This window comes from Bubalus kerabau, chromosome 1 (assembly GCF_029407905.1).
Source record: "Bubalus kerabau isolate K-KA32 ecotype Philippines breed swamp buffalo chromosome 1, PCC_UOA_SB_1v2, whole genome shotgun sequence".
Taxonomy (NCBI): Eukaryota; Metazoa; Chordata; class Mammalia; order Artiodactyla; family Bovidae; genus Bubalus; species Bubalus kerabau.
The window spans coordinates 203,400,574-203,427,931 of record NC_073624.1 but is presented as its reverse complement, the minus strand read 5'-3'; the positions used below and the strand labels follow the sequence as shown (position 1 = coordinate 203,427,931).

Here is a 27,358-nt window from a genome sequence, read left to right as displayed (position 1 = left end):
GAAAGACTAGAGATCTCTTCAAGAAAATTAGAGATACCAAGGGAACATTTCATGCAAAGATGGGCTCTATAAAGGACAAAAATGGTATGGACATAACAGAAACAGAAGATATTAAGACGTGGCAAGAATACACAGAAGAACTATACAGAAAAGATCTTCATGACCCAGATAATCATGATGGTGTGATCACTCACCTAGAGCCAGACATCCTGGAATGTGAAGTCAAGTGGGCCTTAGGAAGCATCACTATGAACAAAGCTCATGGAGGTGATGGAATTCCAGTTGAGCTATTTCAAATCCTGAAAGATGATGCTGTGAAAGTGCTGCACTCAATATGCCAGCAAATTTGGAAAACTTAGCAGTGGCCGCAGGACTGGAAAAGGTCAGTTTTCATTCCAATCCCAAAGAAAGGCAATGCCAAAGAATGCTCAAACTACTGCACAGTTGCACTCATCTCACACGCTAGTAAAGTAATGCTCAAAATTCTCCAAGCCAGGCTTCAGCAATATGTGAACCGTGAACTTATAGATGTTCAAGCTGGTTTTAGAAAAGGCAGAGGAACCAGAGATCAAATTGCCAACATCCATTGGATCATGGAAAAAGGAAAAGAGTTCCAGAAAAACGTCTACTTCTTCTTTATTGACTATACCAAAGCCTTTGACTGTGTGGATCACAATAAACTGTGGAAAATTCTGAAAGAGATGGGAATACCAGACCACCTGACCTGCCTCTTGAGAAACCTATATGCAGGTCAGGAAGCAGCAGTTAGAACTGGACATGGAACAATAGACTGGTTCCAAATAGGAAAATGAGTACATCAAGGCTGTATATTGTCACCCTGCTTATTTAACTTATATGCAGAGTACATCATGAGAAATGCTGGGCTGGAAGAAGTACAAGCTGGAATCAAGATTGCTGGGAGAAATATCAATAACCTCAGATACTCAGATGACACCACCCTTATGGCAGAAGGTTAAGAAGAACTATAGAGGCTCTTGATGAAAGTGAAAGTGGAGAGTGAAAAAGTTGGCTTAAAGCTCAACATTCAGAAAACTAAGATCATGGCATCCGGTCCCATCACTCCATGGCAAATAGATGGTGAAACAGTATCAGACTTTATTTTTTGGGGCTCCAAAATCACTGCAGATGGTCTTTGCAGCCATCTTGTAAGGAAAGTTATGACCAACCTAGACAGCATATTAAAAAGCAGAGACATTACTTTGTCAACAAATGTTTGTCTAGTCAAGGCTATGGTTTTTCCAGTAGTCATGTATGGATGTGAGAGTTGGGCTATAAAGAAAGCTGAGCACTGAAGAATTGATGCTTTTGAACTGTGGTGTTGAAGACTCTTGAGAGTCCCTTGGACTGCAAGGAGATCCAACCAGTCCATCCTAAAGGAGATCAGTCCTGGGTGTTTATTGGAAGGACTGATGTTGAAGCTGAAACTCCAATAGTTTGGCCACCTAATGGGAAGAGCTGACTCATTGGAAAAGACCCTGATGCTGGGAAAGATTGAGGGCAGGAGGAGAAGGGGATGACAGAGGATGAGATGGTTGGATGGCATCACCGACTCAGTGTATATGAGTTTGGGTGAACTCCAGGAGTTGGTATTGGACAGTGAGGCCTGGCATGCTGCAGTTCATGAGGTTCCAAAGAGTCGGACACGACTGAGCGACTGAACTGAACAACTGAAGATTACACTAACTGGAATACATTTAAAAGTTGAGCTTGATTATAGTTCATTTGTGGTTCATTTTAAAAATCTGCTTATACCTGTTATATGAAGACTAGTAGGTATGATATAGAATAGGTAGGACATAAGAGGAGTAGAGGTGACGTTGAGTATAGACATGAAGGAAGTAAGTTGTGTGTGCATAGCTTTTGGAGGAGGGAACTAGTGCAAAACCCTGAGGTAAAACTGTGTCTTGCCTTGTGGCTGGAGGAAAGTGAACATAGTGTGGAGTGATGGGGAAATGATTAGAGTCAGGAGGCAGCTTACAGGTTATTGTGAGGCTTTTGCATTTTAATTTTGAGTGAGTTGGGAAGCTGTTGAGGGTTTTGAGCATAGCATGAAATCTGATTCCCTTTTAAAAGAATACCTTTAGATACTGCTTTAAGAAAAGACTGTAGCGGCAACACAGTGACAATCATGAAGACCAGGCATTTTTTTTTTAACTTTTTATTTTGTATTGGGGTATAGCTGATTAACAAACAATGTTATGATAGTTTCAGGTGAAAAGTGAAGGGACACAGCCATACAAATACATGTATCCATTCTTCCTGCTCCCATCCAGGCTGCCACACAACATTGAGCAGAGTTCCATGTGCCTTATAGTAGGTTCTTGTTGGTTATCCATTTTAAATATAGCAGTGTAAGACCAAGCACTTTTAATTATTTGTTTTAAAGATATCTTTAAGATTAACCAGATACATAAAAATGTGTGTTCAAAAATGTTCATTCTACCACTTAATGTTCAGTTCAGTTCAGTCACTCAGTCTTGTCTGACTCTTTGTGACCCCATGAACTGCAGCACGCCAAGCCTCCCTGTCCATCACCAACTCCTGGAGTCCACCCAAATCCATGCCCATTGAATCGATGATGTCATCCAACCATCTTATCCTCTGTCATCCCCTTCTCCTCCTGCCCTCAATCTTTCCCAGCATCAGGGTCTTTTCAAAGGAGTCAGCTCTTTGAATCAGGTGCCCAAACTGTTGGAGTTTCAAAGTATCAGAACTTAATGTTCATGACATATTTTAAAATATATATTACAGAGCAAATTGTAAATATGACATCAGTTTCCATCTTCTTCCCCAAAACCTCCCACAGAAAGTAGATGGAGAAGTAGAGTGGAAAGAGATTTGGAAGTCAGTGTATTAACATGTTACTAGTGATTTTGCATGGAAATGGGTGTTGTGGTTTTGGTGAAGCTATAGATGATTTTATTTTCTTCTTTTCACCCATTTATATCATTATTTTCTGTTATGTATTTATAATTAAAATCAGGGTAAAAAGTTTTTTTTATTTGAAATTGAACTGTGATGGCATTCCTCTTTGGCTTGCTTTACAAGTGTGACTCTATCTAAGCATGAACTTGGGAAAAGAAAAGGAAAGCAACGATAGTGAGAAATGTCTTGAGATCAGTATTTCCTGAAAGGCAGAAGGGAAGGTGATGAGGGAAATGCACTGAAACTCCTTGAAGAAGGAGGGACAAGTATGCACCAAGTATGTTGGTGAAATTGGGAGGCCGAATCCATAATTATTGGAAGTCTCTCATTAACACACACATAATCTTCAACTGTGCAAATGCTGCCTTAAGGCAGAATTCATTATAAAATACTGATTTATTGTTCTTGTAAATGTATGTTGGAATGTAAGTATCCATAGCTCCAAAAATTAGATTTCCAGGTTAAAAAATGAAACCTTTCTTTCTCATATTCTAAAGGAATGAGACCTATGACTCTTCTGTCTTAAGCTTTAAAGAATGACAAGTCATTCCTTATATGATTCTTATGCATAGATATTTTTACATTGAAAATAATTTTTATATTTAATATTACATTTTCTATTTCTAATTTATGAGATATACTGAAAAGTGAGTGTCAAACTTATGTTATTATATTTTGTATTTGAAGCAGATTACTGAATATAGTTTAGAGGAGTAATGTTGCATTCTCTCATTTAATTTTCCTTGAAAATTTTGCCTTGTCTATTTAATTTACAGAACTGCTTCCCAAGTTCATTTAATGAAATTTTCACCAGATGGAGAATTTTTTGCCACTGCTGGGAAGGTAATTTGTGAAAATACTATTATCAAGTTGTGTTTATGGTGTATTTTGAAATATCAAAAAAATTTAACTTGCTTCATTATTTAAGTTGCAAACATTTTCTGTTAAATATGTTAAATAGCAAAAATTGGCTAAATATTATTATGTTAAAGGGCAATATGATATAATTGAAACAGCTTAAATCAAAGGTAGATCTGGGTATAAGTTTGCCATTTACCAACTTTTTGATCTTGAGCAAGTAGTTAATCACTTTGAGCCTTGGTTTTCTGATGTATAAACTAAGGATGATAATACCTACCTCATAGGTCATGGATCCTAGTTTAGACAGTGTATGTAAAGTGGCACAGTGTCTTGGATATAGTATACTGTCAGTAATAAACTATAACTGTTATTTATGTTATCTTCTAGCTGACAGCTATATTGGACTGTATTTATAGTAAAAGAATTTACAGACTTTCTAGAAGGACATTTTTAACTTTTCTTTGTTATTACCTGTTGATTTCAGAATAGTGAATTCCCTTAAATTTTAATTATTTTAAATCATTGGTTCACAGAGCACTTTACATAAAACTAATAGTCTGAAGTTATTTTTCCCATGACTCAAATCTGCACACTAAGAATATGAGATGTCTTAAATTCTTGATGAGGTATTTTCTCCTAAAATTTTTTTAGGAGAAAACTAGGGCTGTTTAATCTGATTAACTTTAGTCAGCGTCAGGAATGTAATTAGTAACTTAAGAGCAGAACCTGGTACATGCTAATCTCTCATTCTTGCTTTCCTTCCCAGATTAGGAGATGCAATTTTGGTTGTGCTTAGAATATTTTGTATAGTGGTAGTTGCTAACTAGTTAATATCATTTTCTTTGAACATTCATACGACAATCTGTAAAAAATGTTGTTTTATAAAATTAGCAGTATTTTGAAGTCTACTAATGGTAATACTTTCTTATTTAATATTTGGCTAAGTGAGAAAATGAACCCTTCATCTTTAGGTCTTTCCTGAATGACTTTTATTTTCCATATCAAATAGTAGCTAGCATTTTCCTTGAACCAACCTTTGCAAAATACACACGTTCACATACCTTAATTCTCAAAGAACAGTTAAGGAATGCTGGTTAGAAAAGTTATCAGAATTCAGAGATTTTCTTAATTTTTCCATGCCCAATGCCTATGTTCCTTTAATTGGGAAGAAAAATCTTACCTTTGGTATTTGGTTTAACCTTTAATTCTGATCCGGATGTTTTTCTGTTTCTGTTTTTCCACCCTCTTAGGCTGACTGTCTTTTAAAGGTATGGTATAATGTAGAAAACTGGCGGACATCTGTTACCTCTCCAGATAAAAATTCAGAAAAACAATCTGAAGGAGAAACTGACTTTTCTTTTGTATATCTGGCCCATCCTCGAGCTGTAAATGGATTTTCCTGGCGTAAAACAAGCAAATATATGCCTAGGTCAGTGGATTAGTCATTTTTCCCATGTATTAAGAGAACGTCATCTTTGTGACTTTGACCGCTTTTCTCATTTTGAGAATCCATTGCTATAGGGTTTTTGCCCAAGAAGATTCAAGTAGTACTAGATAGCTCCTGGACTGCAAGCCTCTGGCTATGAGTTAACTATGTATGATACTTAAGAGGAGAGCCATGTGAAAGGATAATTTACCTCTAGTTCATATATCTTAAAGTGACAAGAGTTGTGCATCTTTTTCTTTCAATTCTTTCATCTTTAATCATTCTCCAAATTTCTATTTGCATCAACTTTTTCATATTTCACTCTCTTTAGCTTGTCCCTTTTTATGTGTATCCACTGGTTTTTTTTTTTTTGTAACTAAAAATACAAGCTTTATTGAGAGTGTATACCATGAGACTTCAAATATTTCTTTAACTGCCTGCAGCATCTTTGAGGAAAAGTACATGAGCTAATAGATTATGATGTCCTAAACTAGATATTAATTTAACCTACACATGCATGCACAAATAAACCTGTTAGTACTTCATTTGTTTCCTATAGTCTTTGTCAGACTTGATATCCCATTGACTTTTTGCATATACTTAGTAAGTTATAGCGGAGAAGGCAATGGCACCCCACTCCAGTACTTTTGCCTAGAAAATCCTATGGATGGAGGAGCCTAGTAGGCTGCAGTCCATGGGGTCACTAGAGTTGGACACGACTGAGCGACTTCACTTTCACTTTTCACTTTCATGCATTGGAGAAGGAAATGGCAACCCACTCCAGTGTTCTTGCCTGGAGAATCCCAGGGACAGGGAAGCCTGGTGGGCTGCCGTCGATGGGGTCGCACAGAGTCGGACACGACTGAAGTGACTTAGCAGCAGCAGCAGTAAGTTACAGAGGTATTGTATTACTTAATTGTAGGTAGAAATCCCTTTTTGTTCCACATGGCCATCTTCAATTTGGCCACACTATGGATCAATACAGTTTTTCCCTTATCTTTTTGTCATCTGAGAATGTCTTAAGCTGATCCATTATAGCATACTTAGATCATCTGTTAACTTTAGTTTTGCTCTTCTGAACCAGCAGAGTAAACCAAGATTTAAAAAAAAAAATTATTTCATATTAAACATTCTTTTTAGAGCAGTGTAAGGTTTATAGCAAAGTTGAGGGGAGGTACAGAGATTTTCCATACAACCCTTTTCTCCACATATGCACAACCACCTGCTTTATCAACATCCTCCACCAGAGTGGTACATTTGTTACAGTTGATGCTTACATCAACACATTATTATCACCTAAAGTCCATAATTTACATTGTGATTCACTCTTGGTGTTGTACATTCTGTGGATTTGGACACAAATCCACATATAATGTATGTATAACAGCATACACACATCATTCTTATACCTAGATCTTTTGGACAATTTTGTAGTGAGATAGTTACCATTTTTCTTACCTCTCTCCTCCAGTCTAACAAAGCATTGAAGTAGGACCCTCTAGGTACACGGATGGTTCTTCTGTTAGAAGTATGTTTCACAGTTTTGAGCTAAAGGAGAGTGGTGTGGACAGTCTATATTGTTAGCAGGAGCACCCTCAGTCCACCTTCACTTTGAGAACTATTACTTTAGTACCTCTGAGACCATTGCCCACACGTATAATTATGTGTCTAGAATAGAATGAGCCATGACGTGTGTGTGCTCAGTTGTGTCTGACTCTTGGCGACTCCATGGACTGTAGCCCACTAGGCTCCTCTGTCTATAGGATTTTCCAGGCAAGAATACTGGAGTGGGTTGCCATTTCTTTCTCCAGGACATCTTCCCAACTCTGGGATTGAACCCATGTCTCCTGTACAGTCCATAGTGTTGCAAAGAGTCGGACACAACTGAGCAACTTCACTTTCACTTTTCACTTTCATGCATTGGAGAAGGAAATGGCAACCCACTCCAGTGTTCTTGCCTGGAGAATCCCAGGGACGGGGGAGCCTGGTGGGCTGCCGTCTATGGGGTCGCACAGAGTCGGACACGACTGAAGTGACTTAGCAGCAGCAGCAGCTCCTGCACTGCAGGTGTATTCTTTACTGCTGAGCCACTGGGAAAGCCCCGAGCTATGACATACGTAAAGTAAAAATAGCTGTCTTCACAAACTGTCAACCTTTTAGAACTATCAGAAGTTTACATTATTCCGAAGGATGAGTTCTGACGATATTCCAGGTATTTTCACATGCAGCTAATTAGAGCACCAGAATACTAAAAAAGATAATTATGAAATATTGTATATTTTGAGAGAGGACAGTCACATCTGCTTCTGATACAGTTCACCCACTGTTGGCAAAAGTGATCATGGTGGAAGATACCATCAGAGGCAGGTACCTTGAACTGGGGCATTAAGAATACTTTATGACAGAAAAAAAAAAATATTAATTTTTTCCGCCTACTTATTTTATCTCTTTTATCAACTAAATTCTACAGCATAAAGAACTGTGGTATAGAACGAGACTTTTCTGTTAGTTGTGGCGCCTTGGCAAGGTTTCCAGAATTTCACTTTCGGATCTATTAAAAAAAAACAACTAATTTCCTTTAGTTCTTTTAGTTTTCATGTTTGTTTCACCAGCTGCCTGCAGATTTATAGTAGGAAGGCTGACCCTTTCTCATGAGAGTGAAAGAGATCCCGTCAAAGACCATTGTCCTTTCTGATATGGCATCTTAAAATTAAGATGTTCAACCAAATGATGATGCTTCACACAAAGTGTCTGCTATCTTAAGAGGAAAAATGGGGATGTGCTTGTAATGAGCATATACAGGCACTTCCCTGTTAATTAAAATGATGAATATAGGACAGATTGGGAGGTTTGGTTATTTTCCCCACAAAACCTTCAGAAGTTGGTTTTACATAACTAGTTTTAGAACCATCTTAGCCTGTCGTTGCCTCAAGATAGGACAACTGTTGCAGACACTTACCCATCATACTGTTGCCCTATATAAGGTCATTCATCTATATATATCATTTTCGGGTGGAGGGGGAGGGCTGTACCTGAATATGATGTGCTTATTGAAGAGAGAATAAGGTACCTTGATGAAGAAGTGAGAAAGGGAGACATGGCCTGAGCAATGCCTCAGATACATCAGGATATTTCTTCTATGCCATGCTTATATTACCAGCCAGTTGTTTACACTATTTGTAAAGGTTTGGTGTTCTGAAGAACATTATCTGTGGTCGAAACCGTGTCCATGCTTCTGAGTTGTGCACCTTTCTAGCTTGCTTTGTTGGTCTTGTCTAAGTTCATATGCCTCTCCTGATTGCTGTCTGTTCAATTTTTTAGTCTCCTATCTTCTGCTCTTTCTTTGTAAGCCTCCCATTCTGCCATTTACTGATGGGGCACTATGAACCTTGCACTTTCCATACTGCCTGTTTGTATTGTCTTCTGTTTCTGTTACATTTGATATTATTGCCACTGCCTGTGTGTATGTAAATGTAGTAGAGAGAAACAGAGGGAACGAGAGCAGGAAAACGTCAGTGGGAGACAGAGATAAAAGGGGAAGAAAATTGAAGGAAAAAGAGGAGGGAGAGGCATAAGGATGGGAAAAGGAGGGAGAAACAGAGGGTTTGGAAAGGTAAGGAGAGGCCCTAGGAGGAGGGTACCAATGAGAGGTAGGAGAGGTGGAAAGGGAGGGTGGTTTGGAGAGGCTAAGAAGCAGAGAATTGTAGGAGAAGGCAGAGGCAGGGAAGCCTAGAGAGTGGATGGAAATGGAAAAGTTTCTTGTAGGCGAGTAGACATAGAAGGGGAGGGGCAGGGAGGGAGGTGTAAGAGCAGGGGAGGAATCTGGAGAGAGCTACCAAGACAGAATGTGCTGTTCTCCCTGGTCTTGCCCTTTGCTTTTTTTTTTTTAATCAGATAGGTATGTTTTAAAAACTGACTACTATAGAATATTAAAAAAATTTTTTTTCTTTAACTTATCAAGTTACTTGATAGAAACCTTCTACTGGTTTTTCTTTTTTAATCAGTTAGATATGTTTGATTAAGTTTCTATTACAGGATATTGCAACTTAAAAAAAAATTTTGCTGAGTTAACAAAGACTGTCAGCCAATAGAAAGGTAGTCTTTAATAATAGAATTCCAGCTTTTGCGCTCTTGATGCACATGGGATTTATTAACATATATGTAATTGTTTTGTTATTATTTTGTGGGGTGGCAAGACAGTAAATTGACTGAAAGTCAAAAATGACTAAGGAAGGAGATGGCTAATATTTAACGGATTTTTCTGTTTTCACACTTGACTGCTTTTGGTATATGTTAGGCAAAGACACAGTAAGTGTACTAGTTACTATAGCTTGTTAGTGACAAGTATGCATATACCTTTACAGGAAGTAAAAATGAAGCCTTGTGAAATAATTTTAATAAATATCCACTGAATAAATCAGAAAATCTGAATAGAAGATGTCAGGTTTTGTCCTTGTTATTAACTGAGGGAGTATGATATGATCTCAGTTTTTGTTCTTTAGATGTAAGAATCTTGGATTACTGAAACAGGAACTACTGAGTTCTAGGCAGAAAATAAATGGATTAGCAAGCATTTGCAGTGATGAAATCACATACCCAACTCAGTTTTAATGGTTTTGACTATGTTGCATAAATGTATACTGACTTTTTTTTCATTGATACCTTAGTTGTGTACATTTAAATAATTATAGAAACATTGTGGAATATGATACTGTGGGAAATTTATGTTTTCGCTTCTAAAATCCTTTTATTCCTTAGGGCTTCTGTATGTAATGTACTGTTGACTTGCTGCAAAGATAACATATGTCGTCTTTGGGTAGAGACATTTTTACCAAATGATTGTTTGCTCTATGGAGGTGACTGCAACCATTGGACTGAACCAATTAATTTAACAAATAACATCAAGAGAAACGTTTCCAGTAAAGAACGAGTTCAGAATGCTTCAGATGTAAGTGTTTTTGTTAGATGTTTTTCCTACATGTTTTAATATCTTTTGTACAAGGCCTTTTTGTAACACTCATCTTAATATTCAAAATCATGGATAGTTATGAAAAAATATATGTCTTAGGAAATCAGTTCTCAGAAAATTTTCAGTATTTTTTTTTTGTCTAGCATGAAACTGCCTATAATTACAAAGTTAACCTTAGGTTAACTGATGATATCAAAAGGATGATCATACTTAACTTAGCTGAAATAACAAAAAGTAAATTAAGATCTGAGAATGCAAAAATTTGACTGTAAAAATAATGTATTATTTTTCTTTCTTTAGGGCTTAGGGTGTTTGTCCTGTCATTACAGGAATGATTACTTTATCAGATTGTGTTCTATGTTTGTTATCGTTCAAACCTCCAAGAACTTGAATTACTATAGTATGGCAAAACTAAAGTCAGTTTTTGATGTTGGGGCTAATTAAACATAGACTAGTAACATGGATCCTTGAAAATAAGAAAGTGACCTAAAAATGATTTATCTTTGAATGTTTTGTATAATTATGGAAATACTGTTTCTCAAATTTAGATCATATTGCTAGTGGCATAGAATATAATTAAGTGTGTATTGTATAGAGACTCAACCACTGAGACTCAATCAGTGGTTATATATAATAATAGTTGAAAGACGTCCTTGACTAGGAATCACTTTCAGGTGATGTTGTATTCTGTATAAAGTATTGTATCATGAAAGATGAGAAAAGCAATATTTGCGTTGCCTGCCTCATGGATCAAATGAGGTGATTGCAGTGAAAGTGCTTTGTAAACTATGAAGTATCATCCTAATGAATGGTGGTAATATTATTCAGTGCTTTGTGGTCATAGGGAGTAGCCTGTAGATACAAAGAGAACCGTATAGATAGGGACATCATTTCCCACAGATGCATGGTAAACTTTTTTTAAATTAAGAAAATATTAAATCAAAATTTAACATATTGTGTGATAGTTTAAAGATGAGTCAGGCAGTTAAAAGTGTCAAGCTTATTTCATGTTTCACGTTTGTTGTACAAAAATACTGTAAAGTACTTGTACATATAAGCTTACCTGAAATAGCATCTAACAATCATTATATAACTTATATGCGTATAACAAAATAGATGTTAGTTTTACTTTGTTTTGCATTGTTTTTATTCTTATAGGTAAATCAGAAATTTTTTCGTAGAGGTCGGAGATCGCTTGCGCTTGTGGCACATACTGGGTACCTGCCACACCAGCAAGACCCTCATCACGTTCACAGGAACACGCCACTGCATGCCAATGCACTTTGCCACTTTCATATTGCAGCCAGCATCAACCCAGCCACAGGTAATAAAGTGCTGTTCAGAAAATGTTTTTCAGATCAAGTAGATTGATTTTTATGACCAGTAAGTTATACTATACTTATTGAGTAAGTAAAAAATTGTAGGTGATTTTCTTAGCTAACTTTTCATTATAGCCAGCTCACTGATGATAGAAAAAGTTTTTGTTTACTTGTTTGGTTCTTAAGGCTGTGATTTGGTCTGTAATTTTAGATCGTGATAAGTCATTGACATGTTCTGTATCAGTTTATTCAAAAGTTGAGATTTGAACTAATACTTAACAAAAAAATCAACACCTCAGAATTATAATTACTGTATAGTTGTTCATATGAAACTGGTATGTTTTGTACTTAATCTTTGGAGCCATTTCAGAAATAGGGCAGAAATATTGTAGAAGTTATAACTGAAGAATTAAGAAACCTTGTGTTGTGGTCAAATATGTACTTTGAGATAGATTGAAAGATCTAGAATACCTGGATTTATCTATGAATTTGAAGACTGATGTGTTTATCATTATAGTAAATATTTTATGTTTAAAAACCAGGTGGTCACAGTTGGGCATTTAAGGTAGAACCTTAAAATATTGCTTGGAAAAAGTTAAAAATAATATTTGCACATAATAGCCACCATCTATACAGGCAATATAAAGTTAACCTCCCTTCACATCTATTCCACCCTAGTCTTCTTCCTCAGAAGGTAACCACTCTAACGAATTTTTGTGTATTTTGAGATATTCTTTTGTTTGTTTATTTTGCTGCACCAGGTCTTCGTTGCAGCATGAAAACACTTAGTTTTGGTGTGCAGGATCTAGTTCCCTGACCAGGGATTGAATCCAGGCCCTCTGTATTGAAAGGGCAGAGTCTTAGTCACTGGACCACCAGGGAAGTCCAGAGATATTCTTAAACATAAATTAAGCACAACCTATTTACATATAACACACTGGATTTGCAGTATTGCATTCTTCAAGAAACGTAGAATGAATACAGTCCATTAGTTACTTGAATCAAAGTGAGAAGTTCATAGAATGAATACAGTCCATTAGTTACTTGAATCAAAGTGAGAAGTGCTTTGATAAGTTAAAAGTTCAGAGATACCTGTGGTAGGAATAAAGTGTATTTGCCTATTTTTTTTTTTCAGTTTTATTTGGTTAATAACAGTCCCAGCACTAAAAGAATCCATGAGCCAAGAAAATGTAAATGGGAGAATATTGAATGATTTTTATTGAAAATTATATTATTACTTTATCAAAAAAGATATATTGTCAGTGCTTATAGTATCCAGAGGAAGCTCTGAGGTCAGTGGAATAATTTTGAAAGTCTTTGTGAGTAAAAGACAGTATTTTGAGAATAAAGAAAGCTTGAATTCTCACTTTAATAGAAAAGGCTGAGGTGTTATGGAAAAAGAAACCTAAGTTACAATGTAGCATCTTCTTGACTACTTTACAATAAGGAAAACTCTTAAAACCTTTCTTCAGATTGTAGGTTCCTAAGAAAAGTTCATACATTTAGGGAAAATCAAATAAAAATAATAACGTTAGGAGCTATATTAGATTCTGTGGAGACTTTTCTTTCCTTAAATTAGGTCTGTTAGAATGACCTTTCTGCAAGGCCCAGAACTTATCTGTTCATCAATAGAAATAGATACAGGAGAGAAGTTTATAATAGTATGTTCTCTTAGTTCTAGCTCGTATACCCTCTCCATGATTATTTCTCATAAGAAATGATTTTACCAGATTTTTTGAGTGAGGTCAGAAGGCAAAGGAAATGTGATTACTTTTCAACCAGAATGCTTCTGCTAAAAGTCAGCCTAAGCCCCTCCTTTTTTGTGTACTTAATAGCTAGGCCTGTGATCTACTTCAGGATTACTTATCTCTTCTGGGTTGATTTGTAAGTTGAAAATTAGAAAATCCTCCCCATGAAGTTTCTTGCGGACAGTTTAAATCCCTGACACTATTGTGTATCCACCTAGCAACAGTGCAATTGGTAGTTGAGCCCCTCAAGGCTTTTATTGTGTGTTTAGTGTCATGTAGGAACTGGAGATACAATAATGATCAAGATGCTATTGATCATTGCTCATATGAAGCATATAACCAGGTAGGAGATAGATAAATACTAATTAAACAATTATACTAATGAATATATAATTATAAACAGAGCTCTTGAATTAGATAATATCCATCAACTCTTAGAACCACTTCCAGTAGAAGGGGTGGGGAAAAGATTCATTTATTCTTTCCTTTATCCCCTATAATACTCTTTCTGTTGGTGTCCAGCAATAGACAGTGTTTGAACAAATAATTCAAATTATTTATATTTCCTATTTTTAAAAATCAGCAGATTTGTTCTGGAGAAAATTATTAACCTTCCCTGAATCTATTCCAGCCTGTACTGTTCAGCAGACACCAGCATGATTTAGATTTGGACTTTAATAATAATAGACAAATCTTTCTTTACCTCTATTACGTAAGAATTGTCATTTTTTACAATTTACTCTGAATTTGTACTTCAATATACTTCACTTAGCAATGATTTCAAAAGTAATACCAAGGGACCAGATTTTGTTTTGTTTTTTTAGCTGAGTTGGCTTGTCTTGAATGATTTTCTTGAATATAAGAAGGGAACCTTAGTGTCATACTATCTGATTTCAATCTTGATGCTAATAAATAAACAGTATCTATTGCAGTATCTATCTTAGGATTAGATAGGTAGGTCATGAAAAAAGTTAATATGTCAGTCTCTTAAGTAAAAGAAAGTTGTTGCTATTGAGGTAAACATATCACTGGTCCCTTGACAACTTGATGATGACATTTTTAATGGTAGATCAGGTTAAAATATGTTTCTAACGAGTTTCTGTATAAATTAAGAACACTATTCTATTAACATGTCTACAAATTATAGATAGGTTTCTTAATGAGAACATTTTATAATTGTAGAAAAATACATATGTGTGTATATATAAGTAAGTTATGGTATGTGACTTAGAATGTGTACTTTTCTGTCCTTTATAATAAGTATATTAAATACAACATTTAAGTCTGTTTTTTCATTAGTAATAATTGTGGGAACCATTATATTGTGAGTCTCACAGATTAAATAAAATGTGTTTTATGTGCTAGCATGATAGCAATTATAATTTTGATTTTTTTCTTGTTCTTTGTAGACATTCCACTTCTTCCTTCTATTACCTCTCTGAGTCTAAGTGAAAATGAAGAGAAGAGTGGACCTTTTGTGGTACACTGGCTAAACAATAAAGAGTTGCATTTTTCTTTGTCCATGGAAGTCTTTTTACAACAACTTAGAAAAAGTTTTGAGCAACCATCTTCTGAGACCAGTGTAGAAGATTCTAATCAGGCAGATGTAAAATCTGATGAAGGTAAAGCATTAAGAAGGGTAAAATGACGTTTTGTTTAAGATAGAGAATATTTTTATATTAGGGTAGCACCAGCTACTGTTAGAAATAACCTTCAGATTTCAGTGACATAATACACATTTGGACTAGCTCATATAATAATCCAGTATAGACGTTTTTGTTCCAAGTGTCTTACTTCCTGATGGTAATGTAGGGATTTAGAATTCTCCATATTATGCTTCTGTGGAGCACTAGGGTCTTGCTGCTCAGAGGACTATCTGCAGACTAGTAGCATTGGCATTATTAGAAATGCACAATCTCATGCTCCACCTGGAGCTGCTAAACAAGAATCTGCAATTTAGTGAAATTCCCAGATGAGTTGTATGTATATTAAAGTTTGAGAAGCAGTACACTTAGGGCTTAAGCTCTACATTCAGCTTCTATTCATTCAGCCTCAGTCAAGTAGAGAGAAATCAAGTGTTTTTTAAATTACAAGTTTACATGTTCCCCTTAAAAAAAAATTAAGCAGTACCATCATGTATAAAGTTTCCATATTGTTAAATTTGATGAGCATTCTTCCAGATTTTATTTTTTTCTATGCTCATGGAAGTATATATAAAGGTAGTTTCTTTTTAATTGTACAATGGGATTTCATTTTTAAATGAACATAGTGTTCTGTAGCTTGCTTAAATTCAGTATTCGGCACTTTTCTTGCTCATTAATTTTAACAGTTCCTGAGTCAGGAGACTCAAGAGAAAACTTAAACGTTTTCTTTGTTGATAGACATTTAAATTGATTTCATTTGTTTCTCACTATATACTGATAATGGTAAAATCCCGCGTCTCTCTATCTTTGTGAATTTTTCTATATGGTGGATCCCTAGATGGGGAATTAGCATATTGCGTAAGCATTTTTAAATTTCAATAACTTTTGCCAAATTGCCCCCCACCCCACAGTAATGGTTTACAAGTTCATGCTCCCTTTAAGTAAGTAAGTGTTAGTCGCTCAGTTTTGTCTGACTCTTTGTGCCCCCTTTACCTATTTTCCAGTCAGTATTAGCCCTTCTACTGATAATCCAGTGACTCAGCCTTTTGGGCCTTCTGACTACTGAGTTAACTCCAGTGGCCTTATATTCCTGGAGCAAAATTATTTTTAAAGGGAACCCCATTTCCTGTTTATATGAAAACATGTTTTTCATTTTGAATGCATTTGTAAAGATAGATTAAGAATGCATTTCTTAATTTATAGTAGTAGCTTGATTGTATTTATATGGTCCATGAACTCTTTTGCTTATAGAGATCGATGACAGTGTTGATGATCTGAAAATAAATCATGAAAAGAAGGAATTGGGTGGTGATAAACTGATACCAAATTCAAGTTTTGTGCCATTACCATCATCTGCCATTGATCATCAGATTGAAGTACTTCTGTCTGAATGGAGTAAAAATGCAGACATGCTATTCAGTATTCATCCCATGGATGGTTCTTTGCTGGTTTGGCATGTGGATTGGCTGGACGAATACCAGCCTGGTATGTTTCGTCAAGTACAGGTATTATTTTTATGATCTCTGGAGAGCTGCTTTTTGTTAAATGTGGGTACTGTTTTGTAAAACCTCTTTATACAGTTTCATGGCTTCTAATGCTCACATTCTTAATTCCAGGTGTCCTTTGTTTCCAGAATTCCTGTAGCTTTCCCCACAGGTGATGCAAACTCTCTCTGTAAAAGCATAGTGATGTATGCCTGTACCAAGAATGTTGACTTGGCTATTCAGCAAGGGAAACAAAAACCTTCCAGCCTGACACGTTCCACGTCAATGCTTATCTCTTCTGGTCACAGTAAATCAACTAATAGTTTAAAATTAAGTATTTTTACCCCTAATGTTATGATGATTTCAAAGCATGCTGATGGCTCCCTGAATCAATGGCTTGTCAGTTTTGCCGAAGAATCTGCTTTTTCTACAGTTCTCAGTATTTCCCACAAATCCAGATACTGTGGTCATCGCTTTCATCTTAATGATTTAGCTTGTCACTCAGTATTACCATTATTGCTGACAACGTCACACCATAATGCATTAAGGACACCAGATGTTGACAACCAAAAGCAACCTGATGATGCTGTGAATATTGAAGAATGTCCTTCGGCACAACAGAATAAAAGCACTATTGACATGGCCTTTCAGGATCCCAATGCAGTTTACAGTGAGCTTATTCTTTGGAGAGTTGATCCAGTTGGGCCATTGTCTTTCTCTGGAGGTGTTTCTGAGCTTGCCCGGATTAATTCTCTTCACGTTTCTGCATTTTCCAATGTGGCATGGCTGCCCACTCTTATTCCCAGTTATTGTCTAGGTAAGCATTCTGATTTTTACTTAAGAACTTTAGATTTCCTGACATTGTTGCTTAAAGGTTAAATTTTAAATGTTTTTTAAATACATCTAGGTGCATATTGCAACTCTCCTAGTGCGTGCTTTGTAGCAAGTGATGGACAATATCTGAGATTATATGAAGCAGTTATTGATGCCAAGAAGCTTCTATATGAGCTTTCCAATCCTGAAATTTCTGTAAGTAAATGACTTTTGAAACTAAGAATAAAATATGATGTGTTTAAATAGTTAATTTATACTTACTGAGCAATTTCTATGTAATATAATATAATGTAATGTAATGTAATGTAATATAATGTAATGTAATATAAAATTTATAATTAAATGTATTTTTAGTTATTTTTTACACATTTACATTATAGTCTTAGTGATAGTCTTATAGTGATCCCAATCCCTTAAAAAGAAACCATGTCTTTCATTCATTCCAAAAGTAGAATCTAATGTCCAACAATATGTAGTACTTCTTTCTGTTGTTCAGCCGCAAGTCATGTCTGACTCCTTTGTAACCTCATGGGCTGTGGCCTACCAAGGCTCCTCAGTGTGTGGGATTTCTAGGCAGGAATACTGGAGTGGGTTGCCATTTCCCTCTCCAGGGAATCTTCCCAACCCAGGGATCGAACCCATGTCTCTTGCATTGGCAGGCAGATTCTTTACCACTGAGCCACCAGGGAAGTCCCATAGTATTTCCTGGCTCAGAGACATATGGGGACTTCTGACAGTATATTGCTGAATCATGTTGGTTCATCTGTAGGTTATTTTTGAACAGGGGAAACCGAAATAATAAGAGTGGCATTTTAATCTTAATCAAGTGAAAAAAGCTTTCAATTTGGTTGTACTACAGGCAGGAGTTGCAAAGCTTTTGTCTTAGATTAGAAGGCACTTCCTCCTGTTCCCAACTGATGGCAAACCCCCATCTCTATTGCTTCAGCACCTTCAGCAAGCCAATATTTCCATTCTGTTGGTTTCGGTGTTTTTAAGTATGCCCTGAGGTAACTTTTAGCCATACTGAGCTTGTTGTTTAGGAGATTCAAGCCGTCTCCTCAACTTCCAATTAATGTTTGTTAATGCTCTGGTTACAGAATTGCACAGGTTATCAGTGGCCTGCTCCCATCTTTTTTTGTTTTGTTTTCCCCTAAGTTATTTTACAGAAGAAAAAGTTTTTTTTTAAAGCATACAGTGTTATACTAGCAACATATTTCTTGAGGGTCTTCTATTTTTCAGGAATTCTTTTTAAGCGCTGGAAATTTAGATGTGAACAAAACAGATAAAAATCTCAGCTTACATTCAGTGAAAGAATATAGAAAAAAGGTCAAAATATATTAATAAATACTTTGGAGAGAAACAGTGTTGCAGAAGTAGTAGGGAGTGCCAAGTAAAGTGCTGGTCAGGGAAAGCCTCACAGAAGTGGTACAGTTTGAGCAAAGACCTGAAGGAGATGAAGGAGCTGCCTGTGTGGATATTTAGAGGGAAAAGTATTTCAGGAAAGCAAGTGTAAAGATCCTCAGACCAGAGCATGTTTGGTAGGTAAGGATCATCAAGGAGGCTGTTGTGGCTGGTGTAGGATAAATGAGGTGGAAAGTAATAAAAAATAAAGTTAAGAAGTTAGCCTGGCCTTTGCAGTAAAAGACCTCATAGGCCATTGTAGTTACTTTGAATTTTACTCTGAATGACATAGAAACTGGTGTAAAGAATGACAGTGTTATGATCTGACTTAGGCTTTAAAATATCACTGTTTGCTATATAGATTAGACATGGGAAGCAGAAGTGTTATCAGAGAGATCAATTCAGGAAGCTATTACAGTAGTTTAGGGAAGAGTGAAAGGGGGGTAGAATGTAGCAAGTGGTGTGGTGATAAAGAGGATAAGAACTGGTCAAATCTGGATGTGTTTTGAACATTGACTATAAGGATTGGACTGGATATGGGGTTTGTGTGAGAAAAAGAGGATAACTCCCAAGGTTTGCCTTGAGATGTGAAGAATGTGTAAATAGGTTTTGAGGTGCAGGGAGGATTCAAGAGCCTGACTTTGGACATGTTAATTTTGAAATCCTGTTTGATATCCAAGAGATCTAGTAGGCTAGGGTCTGGAGTTTAGATGGAGGCCTCGTCTGAAGATAGAAAATAAGTACCTGTTAGAATATAAAGTTGTGATGCTGAATGAGATCTCTGAGGGAGAGGCTATAGTTGGAAAGTAGAAATGGTAGGAAGATTGAACCCTGCGGCATTCCATTGTTAAGGTGGTGTGAGTGTGGTGTATAAAGAAAGCCAAAATGAAGAAATTTCTAAGAGGAAGAAATAACAGATTCATATCTGATAGATCAGGCATGATGAAGATTGAATTTAACCATATGACTTTGACAAGAGCAGTCAGAAGATGATGTGGCTCAAGAAATCACTGTTTATAAATAGTATGTCAGCTTGTTTATTTAGCTTTGTTTGTCAAAGTTAATGCTAAAAAGCTTTGATTCTTGGAACATTTCCATGAGATTGAAGTCACTCTTTCATAGTTAAAATTATAAAATACTTTTTCTCCTTAACGATTACCAGACATTGCTTTTGTTTTTCTCTGCACCAACTGAGCTATATAACTCTGTTCATTCCTGTGTAATTGCCTGGTAGAATCCCAGAATGTTTATAATAAAAGACTTGTGAACTTATTTAGTCTCACCTGAACTTATTTATTGTTTGTCTGTTTTTTTTTTTTTTTTAATTTTATTTTATTTTTAAACTTAACAATATTGTATTAGTTTTGCCAAATATCGAAATGAATCCGCCACAGGTATATCTGTGTTCCCCATCCTGAACCCTCCTCCCTCCTCCCTCCCCATACCCTCCCTCTGGGTCGTCCCAGTGCACCAGCCCCAAGCATCCAGTATCGTGCATCGAACCTGGACTGGCGACTCGTTTCATACATGATATTATACATGTTTCAATGCCATTCTCCCAATTCTCCCCACCCTCTCCCTCTCCCACAGAGTCCATAAGACTGATCTATACATCAGTGTCTCTTTTGCTGTCTCGTACACAGGGTTATTGTTACTGTCTTTCTAAATTCCATATATATGCGTTAGTATACTATATTGGTGTTTTTCTTTCTGGCTTACTTCACTCTGTATAATAGGTTCCAGTTTCATCCACCTCATTAGAACTGATTCAAATGTAGTCTGTATGTGTCCCCTGTTTTGAGGTGGGTCTCTTGTAGACATTTTAGATCATTTTTTATTGTTTTTTAAATTTAATTGTTTAATAAAGGAAATATCCATTTTTTCAAAAACAGAAATATGTTGGTGAAGTGTTTAACATCGTCAGTCAACAGTCAACAGCCAGGCCAGGATGCATTATCGCATTAGATCCCATTACCAAACTTGTAAGTATTATTTTTCTGGCCACTGAGCATTAATAAATAATATATATGTCAACTTATGTTGGTATTTATTTACATTCAGCAGGGCAGAAAAACCCAACTGCTTCATGTTTTTCAAGAAGACTTCATTTTGAATAATCTTGAGAAGAAAAGACTGGGAAAAGACAGAATGTTATCTGATGCAGGTAAAGAAGAATTTTTTATGTAATGAGATATAAAATGTACAGTATGTTAGGCAGTTAATAAAGATAAGTTGATACAATGTTTCATGTCTAAGTTTAAATTTTTCCTATGTACATTTGTGATAATATTTGTCATAAATATCAGTATCTTTTTATTCTTAGCAAGGCAAGGATAATGAAAAAATTAAAAGAGTTTGTCAGTTATGGTTTTTTAAAATACTTTAATTAATTAATCTATATCTACCTGGCATGCAGGATCTTAGTTCCTCCACTAGGGATCAGACCCAGGCCCTTGGCAGTTAGAGTGCAGAGTCCTAACCACAGGATTGCCAGGGAACTCACATCAATTATGTTTTTTTAAAAAAGTATCATAGACATGTTCTTTATCATTAATGTGTGAGTGCTCTTTGCATGGGAGGGGTCCTGCCCTAATAATTTGAATGATATTGACACCTGACCCTTTAAAAATCTACAATTTAAAGCATTAGCTACAAACTTAAAATTATATAGGCAGTTTTAATTAATACTTTTTTATAATTAAGCAGTTTTTAAAATGATATTATTTTTAAAATGATATTAAATTCATCCTCCCAGTATTAGCTGTTATTTTAAATAAAGAAAAACAGGAAAATAAAGCTATAATATCTTGGTTATTTTGATTACAGAACCAAACCAAACTCAAAAATAACTTTACTTACCAAGGAACTGTACAGTGTGTACTGTTGCTCTAAAAATCGATTATCAAGACTCAAATTATAATAATAACTGCATTCTGTATTTGTTTCAGGTTATTTTTATTTTCTTGTACATCATTTCTTTACCCTTTTTCCATTTTTTTTCCCTCCTTTGAGAAGTACCTTTTTGAATTCTACGCCTTTATGTTGAATGTCTAATTTCTTGCCACTGCTTTCTTAGTCTTCTATCATTTTCCCTGAGAATTTTGAACTTTGCAAAAATGCTTGTAGTGCTTTTGTAATCTTTAAATACAATGATGGAAATAAGCTGAAAATGATAAATACGGATATAAAGGGTTATTTATATCGACAGAATGGTCTTTATTTTTCATTTTTCATATTAAAATGTTAATAGCTGTCTATGTTAATAGCGAAATATATCATTAATACCAACAGGCAGCTCACCTAATGGATTTTCTGAAAAATTCTACCTAATTGTAATAGAGTGCACCCAAGACAACCGTTCGTTGTTACACATGTGGAATTTGCATTTAAAGTCCATTCCTGTCTCATTGGGTGAGTTTTTTCTTTTTTTTCTATTAGTAGACTTAGATTAACAAAGTATGTATAGATAGATTGATGGATATTTTTTTAAGCTGTTTTTATTGACAGGGTAATTGCAGTTTATTCTGTTAATTAAGGAAAAAACAGTTTCTCAGTTTTCTTGTCCTAAAGAATCATAGGAATATGTTTACATTTTTATCTTTTATAAGGCAGTTTTGGATTATAAAATTTAGCAATTTTAATGTTTATATGGGTTCCCTCCCAGTGTTTGGGTTCTTTTTTTATGTTTTATAGATGAAAAAGTAGATACAAAAATATCTGAAGCAGCTTGGCAGCCAGAAGAACATTATTCTTCTTCTCCAGAGAAGATCCTATCCCCCTTTTCACAGAAGTATCAGGCTTGCAGAGCAAATCTCCAGAGTACCAGCAAGTTGACTCTGTCTTCAGAAATGGTTTATAGCCAAGAGTTGAATTTGCCAGAAGGAGTTGAGATAATAAGTGTTAAGCCATCAGCAGGTGTGTAAACTTTGTAAAAAGAGACTGATACATTTGGCAGTGCATGAAGGTTTACTATGTATTTAAAAATAGTTGCAACTCCCACTTTTTAAATTCACACAGAAGCAGAAATGGAAAGAATACCTTTCAATATCCTAAATAAAAATTTTAAATTTCTCATTATGTTTTCTCATTATGATTACTCTGGCATTTGTCAGCCAGACCTGTCTTAAATATTGATTTCCAAGACAAATTTTTATTATCCTTTGGTAAAGATGAAGTGGAAGTTTCCAGGGCAGAGTTAATAATGGAGTTGCATCTTATTTGCCAACTGATAATATTGGTAATGGCAGCCAGGAGCTCTGTGCTGTGAAGGGCTCTTAAGTGTGTAGTTCCTGATAAATATTTATCATCCTCATCCTTAGGGCAGTGGTCCTCAAAATGTGGTCCCCAGACCAGCAGCATCAGGATTGTTTGGGAAGTTGTAAGAAGTAAAAATTCTTGGGTCGTACCCTAGACTTACTGAATCATAAACTCTGGGGTGGGACCCAGCAGTCTTGTTTTGACAAACCTTCCAGGTCATTCCAGTGTACAGAATTTCAAGGTATCAAGGGTATCATGAAAACCAAGACAAAAATCCATCTTTTTAATCACCTAGTTCTTTCATTTTCGTAGTCATAGTGTGGATTTTTGGTCTTCTTTACTTATCACTTTTGACTAGTTACTTCGAATGCTCTTCAGTTTGCTGTGTAATCAAGCACTTAATCTTTTGTAATTGGTGAAGTTAGCAGGAGTATTACAGTGTCATGATAAATTTTTTAAAACATTCTGAGATTTTTTTTTTTGGTATATTTTAATAAAAGAGGCATCAGTGCAAGGAAAGTTAAAGTTTGGGAAAAAATGACTTTTGTATTGAAATTTTAAGAGCTGTTATCCTTAGCTATCAGAGAAGGCAATGGCAACCCACTCCAGTACTCTTGCCTGGAAAATCCCATGGATGGAGGAGCCTGGTAGGCTGCAGTCCATGGGATCGCGAAGAGTCGGACACAACTGAGCGACTTCACTTTCACTTTTCACTTGCATGCATTGGAGAAGGAAATGGCAACCCACTCCAGTGTTCTTGCCTGGAGAATCCCAGGGATGGGGGAGCCTGGTGGGCTGCCGTCTATGGGGTCACACAGAGTCAGATGCAACTGAAGGGACTTAGCAGCAGCAGCAGCGTCCTTAGCCAAAAAAGTATACTCTTCACTACTCAATTCTAAAAATTTTTTTACAGCAAATGTAAGAGAAACTGAAGATGTTTCTAAAAATAATCTTTGGTGCAAGTTGAGTTTAGAAGAAAAAAGAAGTCCTAGGGCAGGAGAAGAAATTTCTTTTGTTTGACAAAAACAGTAGCATATGATAAAAGCTTTTTTTCCTAGTCTTAACAATTTTTTTTTTAACTGAGACTTTTGTGAAGGGATGGCTTCCCTGGTAGCTCAGCAGTAAAGAATCCACCTGCAGTGCAGGAAATGCAGGTTAGATCCCTGGGTTGGGAAGATCTCCTGGAGAAGGAAACAGCATTCCAGGATTCTTGCCTAGGAAATACAGAGGAGCCTGATAGGCTACAATCCATGGGGTTGCAAGAGTCAGACATACCTAGCAGTGACTAAACCACCATTAAACTCTTTATTATCTGTTTAGCTCAGAGAAACTACTGGACAGTGTTAATTGTGTCCTTTTGCAGTACTGCTAAGTCCTTGAGGACTTTTAAAAAACTTACTAACAGTATGTTGAAATATGCTTTTAAAATACAATAGATGTTCCATATAACATCTATATTATGATTAGTAATTTATTTTTAATAGTTTAGGATAGGGCTTGACAAACTATGGGTAATCTACTTGTTTCGTAAATAAGTTTGGAACATAGCCACACCTATTTGTCTATTTTTGTGTATGGCTGCTTTTGTTCTACAATGGCAGGGTTGAGTAGTTGCAACAGAGACTCTGTGGCTAGCAGAGCCTAATTATTACTCTTTGGCCCTTTAAGAAAAGTTTGCCAATGCTGATTTAGGAAATTGAGTATTTGATTACATTAAACCCAAGGAAACGTATGTCCCATCTGAGAATCTTCTTAGCATCATTTCCTTGAAATACAGCTTCAATCACGGAAGGCCCTTTTAGTACTTAAATAATCGTAAGGCATTCACACAGTTATATTTTAAAATATTATAGAGAAGTAGCCAGTGAATATTGATGAATTTTTTAAGTGTATTGATATCTTTAAAATTAGATTTATAATAATATATAATGCTAGCAAAGAGCTGTGAACAGAATGCTGGATTGAAAACCAGGACTAGAATTTAGGTTTTCTAATTCTGCCTTAGTCTAGCTATTTTGTTTAGCCATAAGATACACATTTAGTCAAAGAGTCCTTAGCTGTAAATTTTCTGAGTTCTTTTTTGGCTCAAGGTTTTGATAATAATGTCATTTTTATATACCATTTCGATGTCATTAAAAGCTGCTTACTGATTTTGTTGATCCTTAAGCTAAATATTGGCTGTCATGTTGTTAACGCTAGTTCATGCAAAAGACTAAAACCTTTAGTACAAGAAGAGAGACATATTTAACCAAATTTGACATTTTATTAATGGATTATTTTGACATCATTTGACATTTTGTTAATGGGTTTTTTTAATTTTAGGACATCTGAGTTCTTCTTCCATATATCCCATATGCAGTGCACCTTATTTATTGGCAACTTCATGCTCAGATGAGAAAGTAAGATTCTGGAGATGTAGAGTAACAGACGAAGAATCTGCCACATCAAAGAATGGAGGAACAGATCTTACATACATTTGGGAAGAATGGCCATTACTTATTGAAGACGGACTACAGAGCAATAGCAGTATAACTGTACCTGGTAGGCCTATAGAAGTCAGCTGTGCACACACAAATCGTTTAGCAGTAGCATATAAGCAGCCTATGTCTAATAGTAGATCTTCTCAGGACTTTGTGATGCATGTAAGTATTTTTGAATGTGAGTCTACAGGAGGTTCATGTTGGGTCCTTGAGCAGACAATTCATTTAGATGAGTTAAATACAGTGTTGGATTCTGGCATTAGTATTGATAGCAATTTAGTGGCCTACAATAAACAAGAGGTCTATTTATCTAGTAAAGAAAGCGTCACATCAAATACAAAGCATTTAGTTCACTTAGATTGGATGTCTAGAGAAGATGGTTCTCATATTCTGACTGTAGGAATTGGATCAAAACTTTTTATGTATGGACCCCTGTCTGGCAAAGTACAAGAACAGACTGGTAAGGAAAGCCTGGCGTTTCCTCTCTGGGAAAATACTAAAGTTGTGCCCCTTTCTCAGTTTGTACTGTTACGAAGTGTGGACTTGGTTTCTTCTGTAGAAGGCTCTCCACCTTTTCCTGTTTCTTTATCTTGGGTCCGAGATGGCATCTTGGTGGTAGGGATGGATTGTGAAATGCATGTGTATTCCCAGTGGCAGCCATCTTCTAAACAAGAACCTGCTACAACAGATTCATATAATGGGAGCACTCCATCTATAACAAGTTTAATAAAACAGAGTAACTCATCAAGTTCTGGATTACATCCTCCAAAGAAAACTCTGACTCGATCCATGACCAGTCTTGCACAGAAGATCTGTGGGAAGAAAACTGCGCTTGATCCTTCTGTGGATATGGAAGATTCGGGTCTTTTTGAAGCAGCTCATGTTCTTTCCCCAACTTTACCTCAGTACCATCCTTTGCAACTTTTGGAACTCATGGATCTTGGCAAAGTTCGGAGAGCAAAGGCCATCTTGTCACATCTTGTCAAGTGCATTGCCGGGGAAGTCGTGGCTTTGAATGAAGCCGAATCTAATCATGAGCGCCGCCTTAAGTCTCTCACCATCAGTGCTAGTGGAAGCACTACTCGAGACCCCCAGGCATTCAACAAAACTGAAAATACAGACTACACAGAAATCGATTCCGTCCCTCCACTTCCTTTATATGCCTTACTTGCAGCAGATGATGACAGCTGTTACTCATCCTTAGAGAGATCTAGTAATCAGAGTACCTTAAATAACTCAAACCAGTTGTCAAAAGAAAATTATGATGAGCTTTTTCAGATGCCAGCTTTAGTGACTGATCGTCATGTGTTAGAGACAGATGAAGAAAATACAGAGCCTGTGGTTATTGACCTTTCACAATACAGTCCAACTTACTTTGGTCCTGAGCATGCTCAGGTTCTTTCTGGCCACTTACTTCATTCTAGTTTACCAGGACTCAGCCGGATGGAGCAGATGTCTTTGATGGCTTTAGCAGATACAATTGCAACTACCAGCACTGATATTGGAGAAAGCAGAGACCGAAGCCAAGGTAAAACGAAATTGGGGAGAGGATTAGAGGAAAAACTGATGATAATATTTTTACTTATTTTTTTCACAGAAAATAATCTTAAATAATTTTTGTAAAAATGATAGCCATAAAGGTTTATTACATCATCATCATTGCCTTCACAATAGGTTTAACTTGAATATATGTTCTTTATCCCATAAGTTACAGTACTCTGAGAAAGTACACAGAGATTCATTATGCCAATTCATTTTTACCTCTCTGCTTAATAACAAAAATCCAGTCCATTTTACCTGTCTACTTAATAACAAAAATCCAATCCAATCCATTACTTTTGAGTTTAGTGAAAGTTAACATTTTTAATAAACATCTTAGATACCCCAAAATAAAAGTTTTATTTCTCACATCATGGCAAATCACTATTAATTTGGGTTTTTGAATATTGAGGTTTTTAAAAATTACCATTAATGTATACTCCTTCCTAGA

General features: G+C 35.9%; 1 protein-coding gene across 6 annotated transcripts in view; it reads left to right on the top strand.

Annotated features, from left to right (window-relative positions):
* Window positions 1-27,358, top strand: part of DMXL1 (Dmx like 1) — a 125,778-nt gene that overhangs the window by 27,358 nt on the left and 71,062 nt on the right. For 5 of the 6 annotated variants that reach the window (XM_055550288.1, XM_055550252.1, XM_055550272.1 and 2 more), the window contains 13 exons: window positions 3,723-3,789; window positions 5,058-5,236; window positions 9,992-10,181; window positions 11,361-11,526; window positions 14,679-14,891; window positions 16,164-16,417; window positions 16,529-17,213; window positions 17,304-17,425; window positions 20,524-20,613; window positions 20,693-20,795; window positions 21,923-22,042; window positions 22,325-22,546; window positions 25,211-26,896. In XM_055550288.1, the coding sequence (XP_055406263.1) occupies window positions 3,723-3,789; window positions 5,058-5,236; window positions 9,992-10,181; window positions 11,361-11,526; window positions 14,679-14,891; window positions 16,164-16,417; window positions 16,529-17,213; window positions 17,304-17,425; window positions 20,524-20,613; window positions 20,693-20,795; window positions 21,923-22,042; window positions 22,325-22,546; window positions 25,211-26,896 (4,097 nt within the window). The remainder of the gene's footprint in view (window positions 1-3,722; window positions 3,790-5,057; window positions 5,237-9,991; window positions 10,182-11,360; window positions 11,527-14,678; window positions 14,892-16,163; window positions 16,418-16,528; window positions 17,214-17,303; window positions 17,426-20,523; window positions 20,614-20,692; window positions 20,796-21,922; window positions 22,043-22,324; window positions 22,547-25,210; window positions 26,897-27,358) is intronic. The other variant, XM_055550259.1, reaches the window with a different exon arrangement.